At 43.2% G+C, this 8418-nt stretch overlaps 1 protein-coding gene across 2 annotated transcripts in view; it reads right to left on the bottom strand.

The window, feature by feature from the left end:
* The window catches only part of LOC143746412 (cytochrome P450 3A30-like), a 28881-nt gene extending 21359 nt beyond the window's left edge, over positions 1 to 7522 (bottom strand). The window contains exons 1-11 of one of the 2 annotated variants that reach the window (XM_077238219.1): positions 7141 to 7522; positions 6374 to 6467; positions 6076 to 6128; positions 5687 to 5786; positions 2027 to 2140; positions 1653 to 1741; positions 1274 to 1422; positions 747 to 877; positions 594 to 675; positions 349 to 509; positions 47 to 273 (exon numbers count right to left, since the gene is read on the bottom strand). In XM_077238219.1, coding sequence (XP_077094334.1) covers positions 47 to 273; positions 349 to 509; positions 594 to 675; positions 747 to 877; positions 1274 to 1422; positions 1653 to 1741; positions 2027 to 2140; positions 5687 to 5786; positions 6076 to 6128; positions 6374 to 6467; positions 7141 to 7211 — 1271 coding nt within the window. In that variant the 5' untranslated portion in view covers positions 7212 to 7522. Of the gene's footprint in view, positions 1 to 46; positions 274 to 348; positions 510 to 593; positions 676 to 746; positions 878 to 1273; positions 1423 to 1652; positions 1742 to 2026; positions 2141 to 5686; positions 5787 to 6075; positions 6129 to 6373; positions 6468 to 7140 lie in introns of those variants that run through there. The other variant, XM_077238220.1, reaches the window with a different exon arrangement.
* Positions 7523 to 8418: the final 896 nt, after the last annotated feature.

Here is an 8418-nt window from a genome sequence, read left to right on the forward strand (position 1 = left end):
GGAGCTTGACTGTATGATGAGTGAAACAGGAGAAACCCGTCCTGACCTCTCAGGTTTGAAGCTCTCGGGGTCGCTCCAGTAATCCGGGTCTCTGTGGAGGGCGAAGGTCGGGATCATGACGACCATATCTTTAGGGATGATGACACCGTTGATTTCCACCGTTTTCTTGCAGACCCGTTCGAGTCGAGCTGCGACAGGGAACAGACGGAGGGACTCGTTCAGCGCGGCGTCCAGATAGTCCATGTTCATGACGGCTTCGTAGTCCACCGGGGCCTTCAACACACAATCAATGGTTAAAGTCTCAAACTCATCACACCGATCCCAACGAGTGTTTCAATTGAGTACTACCTTATTTGGGAAGGTCTCGTCGATCTCCTCCTGCAGTTTCTTCATGGCCTCTGGGTTGGTTGCGAGATTGTAGAAGAAGAACGACAGAGTGCTGCTGCTGGTCTCGTACCCAGCGAAGATGAAGATCATGGCCTGCGATAAGATCTCGTGGTCACTCAGGCCTGTACAGGACATGGTTTAAAGGTATGTGTATTCACATTTGGAAGAAAGCTCTTTCTTATGGTTAACCATTTGATATGCTTCACCTTTCTCTGTGTGTTCCTCGCCATGCTGAGTTTTCCCTGCCGTCTGAGAATCGACCATCAGCTGCAGGAAGTCAACTCTCTTCTGCAGGAATTGAGAAGAGTGGTTTAAAACATCATGGCTATATAGTTCTTCAGGTTAAGTGTTTGTTGTACCTTCTTGTGGTCGTTGGCCACTCTTTCAGACTTGATCTTCTGTAAGGCAGCGTAGAAGAAATCGGTCACAGATGTTGGGAAAAATGCTAAATCCATTTTTGCCAGGACGGGGGTGATGAAAGGAAACAAAGCTACAGAAGAAATAGTAAAATCTCTTAACAGCGAACATTCTCAGGTTTTTGCTAATGTTCTAACAAGCTTCTCTCAAAGTTATGAACAAATGTTCTTCCATAAAGATTTATGGAATGTCCATTTAAAGTTTTCTGGTCTTTAATAATGTTCTCAAAACGTTAGCACAAAAGCATCATTTATATTTATATCGCTCATGGATTGTTTTTTCCTGAAACATTTTTGTTGGACGTTTGTCTAATGTTTTTAAAATTTTACTACTTGTTTCAGAACATTCAAAAGTTACGTTCCCATAATGTTTTCAAAATGAGAAAATGAAATGTTCCTTTAACATTTGCATAACCAAGGAAAAAGCTTTTGAAGTGTGTTTAACTGACAGGACTAGTTAAGTTCTTTACCGCTGATCAGGAACACAGGGTTTAGGAAGTCGAACTTCAGCATTTTCTTTATGTTGGTCACAAATGGATCTTTGGGGTTGTTGAGGGAGTCGATGTCCACGCTGAACGCTGTGCTGGTCACCACATCCATACTGTACGCACCGAAGAACCTGAACACATGCAGTCAAGAGAGAGCCATTATTATTCTCATCTGATAAATATACAGCCTATATTCCCAATATGTAGTGAATGTTTCCTCTGTTCAGGAGGTTATTAAAGGTGATTGGTGAGAAAATCAAACACCTTTGCTCTGTTAATTATAGTGATATTATTGCGGCTCCGTTCTTATCTCTTCAGATAATGAGAAGCGTTTGTGATATTATGCAATGTGATGTCTCACTCTTTAATATCCACGTTTTCTCCTCGTGTTGCTGATTTCCCCAGATTCTGAACTAGAATTTGAGAGTGTGTCTTCATGATGCCAAACATCTAGAGTGAGAAGCAGAAGTACATCATCATCTTCATCTTCATAACATCTTTACTGGTAATGTTGATATTTATTATGAAGAGAACAAAACACACACACACATCCTCCTCAGCATGAATGATGCTGTAGTTCAGTTAAAATGAGTCATTCATCCCAAACTGAATTCTTGTTTGTTTGTACTGTAGCACGATAGTACTGCCTTCACGTAACGCTTCAGATAAGCGATGTAATAAATACTGCTGTAACCCTTGTTTGCGTGAGAATGATCCAGATAAAGACTCACGGACCTCCTTTAACCTCCCGCTGGTGAAGGAAGGCGAGAGGACACTGCGGATTCTCCTCCAGTCGTCGTCTTCAACGATGGACACGGCGTCGTAAAGCGGCCCGTTCAGACGGAAGTTCTGCCAGATCAGAGGACAAATGTGGACACAATGAAGATAAAATGACGATACAAGCACAATTTCTGTCCTGAAAACATTCAAATGATTAATAAAAATAATTCATATTTATTACCTGAAGTACCTTTATATTTTTACAGAGATAAAAGATGGGAGGAAAAACATTGCATTCTCTCAAATCTTTCAAAAGCGGAAGAGCGGTGTTTTGTCCCGCGACTACAGCGCCTCACGGTCACCCAGTTGCCCTGCTGCACAGGCTCCACAGCCGGAAGGGTTGAGAGTCAGCTGATGTGAGCTTGACTAACGTGACCTGACAGAACTAACGCGATGCTTGATATCTTTTGCGTTCTCTCACAAATCTTTTGCATTTCCAAGAGAAACTTTGTGTTCCTTCACAAAACTTTTGCATTCACCGAGAAACTTTGCATTCTCAGAAATCTTTTGCGTTCCCTGATAAACTTTGTGTTCTCTCACAAATCTTTTGCTTTCCCTGAGAAACTTTGTGTTCTCTCCAAAAACTTTTGCGTTCCCTGAGAGACTTTGCATTCTCTCACAAATCTTTTGCATTCCCTGAGAAACTTTGCGCTTTCTTTAAAATTTTTCTTCCCAAGAGAAACTGCGTTCTCTCCCAAAATTTTGCATTCCCTGAGAAACTTTGCGTTCTCTTACATATCTTTGGCATTCCCTGAGAAACTTTGCGTTCTCTTCCAAACCTTGGCATGTCAGAGCCCGCCAGTATGGGCATGGCTTATAGCTATATAAGTATGTGCGCAGAGAGTTTGTGTGTGTGTGCTCCTTCTCATTGAGTTTGTACGCGAGTTTGTATGTATGTGTGTGTGTGTGTGTGTGTGCACTCACGTCTCATATGAGTATGTGCGTGGAGAGTTTGTGCGCTTGCGCATCATATGAGTGTGCGCGAGTTTGTGTGTGTGCGCGCATATCTCATATGTGCGTGGAGAGTTTGTGTCTGCGCGCATCTCATGTGTGTAGAGTTTGCGTGTATGTGCGTGAGCGACTTTAGGTGTGTCGTTGTGCATTTTATATGTATTTGTTATGTTTGACTACTTAATATATGTGTATGCAAGTGTTTCATATATGTGTGCGTGAATGAAGTTTGATTTAAGCTCTAGACGGCGCCTCATATGAGGGTGAGAGAGCGCGCGTGCGAGAGAGAGAGAGGGACGCGCTACGGCGCTCTGCAATCAAATATGATTGTGAATAGGCCCAGTAAAAAAAAACATTTCAATGTGTGGCGGTCAGCGTTGATATTGTCATCCAGTCTCTTTGGTAGAGAGAGAGAGAGAGAGAGAGAGAGAGAGAGATAGACGAGGAAAACAAAACAAGCATGCAAATGGAAATTATCGCGGCCAGAAAAATGATCGAGCTAATTTTTTTTATCGTGCGATTAATTGATTTATTGATTATCGCGACAGGCCTACCCATGGCCGATTCTGCTGAGGAGAGACCTCCTCACACAGGTGAACGGGAAGATCTGGCATCCCCGTCCTGACTCGTGGGCCCTCCATGTATAAGCCCCTCAAAGGGTGCTAAATACCATTACTGAAGCAAGAGCACCTTTCAACCAGGCTTCTTTATGCTCTAAAATGGTCAGTGTTCTCCGGCTGGAGCACAGCATGGAGCCTGGACCCCTACTAATGCGGAGTGACAAAGGTTCTTTCCTTTCTACAAGAGCTTTTGGATGCAGGTTGCGCTCCCTCCATGCTCAAGGTATATGTGGCGGCCATAGCAGCACTTTGCGCTCACGTGGCCAGGCAATCACTGGGAAGAAACAACCTAGTTGTGCTCTTCCTCAAGGGGGCCAGAAGGCTTAACCCGCCTCGAACCCCCTCTATACCCATCTGAGACCTCTCCACGGTCCTGGAAGCCACGAAAGGGGCCCCTTTCGAGCCGCTTCAGCCTGCTGACCTGAAGCCTCTTTCACTCAAAACTGATCTCTTGCTAGCACTGGCATCAGTCAAGGGAGTGGGTGATTTGCAAGCACTCTCAGTTAGCACTTCCTGCCTTGAATTCGGGCCCAATGACTCCAGAGTCATCCTTAAGCCAACGCACGGGTATGTTACCAAAGTGCTCTCGACTCCATTCAAAGGAGGTCATTTCGCTGTCAGCTCTTCCCCCGTCAAAAGACGAAAGAGACGCGAACCTATTCTGCCCTGTGAGGGCTCTCATAGTATATTTAGAGCGTTCTGCCCCATTCAGGCAGTCAGAACAGCTCTTCGTATGCTTCGGCAGCTGCACCAGAGGTTTCGTGGTCACGAAGCAGAGACTGTTACATTGGATAGTTGATACTATCAATCTCGCTGGGTTATGAGTCTAAGGGCCCCCATGGTCCCATAGACATCAAAGCTCATTCCACGAGAGGCATGGCCTCTTCATGGGCATGGTCCGGTGAAATACCAATTGAAGATATTTGTGCGGCGGCCAGCTGGGCCTCACCGTCCACATTTATGAGGTTTTATAACCTGGAAGTTCCCGCTTTACAAGCAAGGGTTCTTTCCTTAAATAAAGTGTCTAAGCACATTTTCCACATCTATAAGGCTAGACATCTGTCTGGTCCTGGGTGAACCTGAACTACAGTTCTATATACAATATAAAGAAGTAGCTTGGCCCTTTGTAAGGTCCATTCATGTATTTCCCTATATGAGGCTCATTACTGATCTGGCCTCTATTAGGACTCATAACTTTACTCTTCTATGAGCCTCGGGCGCTTGGCCCTAGGCTTTAGTATGGGGCGAAGTTTTGAAAAGGGTTCCCCTAGCTTAAGCTAACTTACGCAATATGAAAGACCTCTTGAAAGGGAACTTCTCTGTTACTAACATAACCTCGGTTCCCTGAGAGTAGGGAACGAGTATTGCGTAACCCTCAATCAGGGGATCGCTTCAGTTGATTTAACCTGAATCCTATGGCGAAAATGAGTGCTTATATATTTATAAGCCACGCCCATACTGCCAGGCTCTGATGCGCTCTGGCGCGAAGAGACCGGATTGGTTTGTGCATCTTAGCCAACTCGCCATAGGTTTGTGCAGTTGCCGGAGCACAGCCAATGGCCGCGCTAGACGCTCAGCTATATGTCTGCTGTGCAGCTGCATTGCGTTTTAAAAATTTGGCTTCAATATTATCGAGAAAATGAGTTTTCCAAAAGCGTAAGCTAACTTAAGCAATACTCTTTCCCTACTCTCAGGGAACCGAGGTTACGTTAGTAACCGAGACGTTCTCTTGCAAATCTTTTGTTCCCACATAAATGTTGCCTTCACTCACAAATCTTTTGTGTTCCCCAGAGAAACTGTGTTTGCTATCACAAATCTTTTGTGTTCCCCTAAGAATATTTGTGTTCTCCCACAAAACCTTTCCGTTCCCAAAGAAACCTTGCAAATCGTCTGCGTTCCACTGAGAAACTTGCGTCCTCTCTCAAAAGCATTGAAATAAAAATTTTCCTCCCATCTTTTTTATCATCACCATGTCCTTCAAGGGTCCTGTAGTATTTCAAAACTATTTCATTTCAGAATGATGATGAAGATGACGTGATTTTACCCTTCTGTTGGTGAAGAGAGAGTAACATTCTTTAATCAGGATGGTTTTAATGATGGATTGATCCATGATGCACAGAACGGGCTGCCTCGCATCGTAGATACTGTGAGAAACACAAACACTTCACTACATTCAGAAGAATCATTCAGTTCATTATACAGTAGTTGTACGATTCACTGTCATTATCATGGTCTTTTAATGATCGTCTTCCTCGGTTCTTCATTACAGATCTTACTGATCTCATAATGTTGAACCTTCAAACATGTTTGTCATTTCATCTTAAACTGATGCACACAGCGGAGTCATTTCTTTTTCAGAGGTTCTGTAATTATTCTTTCATATGATTCATTGAGATGGATCAGTGAAGTGTCATACGTTAGTCTCACACTCACCCCCAGACTCGTCCATACTTCTTGAAACACTCAAAATCGAAATTATGAAACCCCTGAAAGCACAACGACAGTTTACATTTAGACATGTTCAGAAGAGTTATAAGAAAAACACTGAGAGAAGACTATAGTATCATCTGTGTGTTTGACGCAGACAGGTTCACGTTAGATTTGCATGGATCATTAATGAACCTGCGATGGACTGACGGAGAACCAGTAGATCATCAAGATCCAGATGTGACCAAAGGTCAGTTAAACACAATATCAGAGTCATGCTGTATTTGCTTTAAAATAAACTCACCTCTCTATATCTCAGCATCGTTCCGAAGAACGGAATGGGTTTGGGACCCGCTATTCCCAACTTCTTGAACTGACTGTGAGGCCAGTATCCATATCTGGAAGTGACATCAAAACCATTTAAATCAAAACAATCCCAGCTGACAAAATTATGTTCTGAGAACGTTTTGCTAATCTGGAACATTCCATTTTATCCTTCCACAAACATTACGGGAACGTTACTTTTGAATGTTCTCTGGACGTTCTGAAAAAGTAGTTAAATTTAAAAAAAGACGTTAGATGAATGTTCAAAAGAAAAATTTCATGAATGATGTAAATAATGTTTTTATGCTAACGTTTGGAGAACATTATTAAAGTCCAGATAACTGTGATTAATGGTACTGGAAAAAAGTTTGTTCATAACTTGGAGAGCACCTTGACAGAATGTTTCCTGTAAGCTGCGATTTCAGACAGATCTTATGACACACACAGCATTAGATTTTTGAAATGGTTAAAGTCAAGTCACCTTTATTTATAGCGCTTTATACAATACAGATTGTTTCAAAGCATATTTACAGTTATAATCAGGAAAATAATGCAACAAACTGTTTAACCTGTTAGAATATCACCTGATACAGTGACTGTAATAATAGCCCTGCATCTTTACATGTACTCAAATGACTTACTTATTTTTATTAAGATTCTATGAGTCTAAATGACTCATCATTGTTATTGAGATTTTGGAACTAAAGATTTAAAGATTTTAGACAACAAGAGTCATGAATCACTCACATAACCATAAGCGCCACAAACAGCATGAGCAGAGCCCATGTTTCAGCTGAGAAGAACAGACCGTAGCTCATGGTTTCTGATCAGGGGACGCTCAGACTAGAAACACACGGAGAGGAGCAGGAGCTTTATTCTTCTCTTGGATTACACATTAACCAATGCGGAACACGCAAACAGGAAGAACCTCTGCACACACTGACAAACACACAGCTAACCTCTGATCAGACTATTCATCATACGACTGCAATAATCACATGTTCTGCTCCAGTTACACACGCTTGTGTTTGTTTTCTGTTTCTCCTATTGTTGTGTCTCTTTGCCTCGGATATCACAGGCTCTGTTTGTTGGACGCTTTCTCAGAGCTGAACTCATAAATCCCAGAGGAAAGAGAAATCACATGATCTCCTTGAATAATGTTTTGCTCTGCACGGGACTGAGATCGAATGGAGAGTAAATGCCTCTCAGATGTGTCTGGTCTGAAGTCTTACTGTACTGACTCTTCTCTCTTTAGTTCCAGACAGCCAAATTAAACTAAAGCAAACGGAGCTTACCGTGTGTGAGTGTGTGTGTGTGTGTTTGTGTGTGCCCCCCGGCGCACACACACACACACACACACACACACACACACACACACACACACACACACACACACACACACACACACACACACACACGCACACACACACACACACACACACACACACACACACACCAATAAAAATAGTGATTATCTCTGTAATCTGTACACAGTCCCCTTTAAACCTCATATGGAAATGGTGGCAGGCTTCGGCTCCTCCTCGTCTTTTAGGCCCTGTCCACACGGACACGGGTATTTTTATAACCGTGACTTTTTTTACGCGGTTCGGCCGTTCGTCCACACGAAAACGCACTGAAACCGAACATTTTTGAAAACCCCTGCCAGGGTGAGGATTTTCAGAAACGCCGGTTACAGTGTTGTCGTGTAGACAGTGAAACCGGGGTTTTTGCCTTGCGACGTCAGAGTGTGCGCCGTTATCAGCTGTGTTTGACATCAGATTTGCGCTTCTGATTGGCCAACGTGGCTTTAGGGTTAAGGTTTATATCACCGCCTGCTGGCGTGGCATGCTCTTGACCGCGCTTGATTGCGTGTTTTTACGTTTTCATGTAGACGGAGACCGAGCATGTGTGGACGGGATTTTTTTAAAAAACGCTGTAGGAAAAACTCCGGTTATAAAAATACCCGTGTCCGTGTGGACATGGCCTAAGTCAGCAATACTCAGCATGTTCTTCAGGGCTCTCAAG

The sequence above is a fragment of the Siphateles boraxobius genome, unplaced genomic scaffold (genome assembly GCF_051911475.1).
Source record: "Siphateles boraxobius isolate OS27281-9 unplaced genomic scaffold, OSU_SipBor_1 10, whole genome shotgun sequence".
Lineage (NCBI taxonomy): Eukaryota > Metazoa > Chordata > Actinopteri > Cypriniformes > Leuciscidae > Siphateles > Siphateles boraxobius.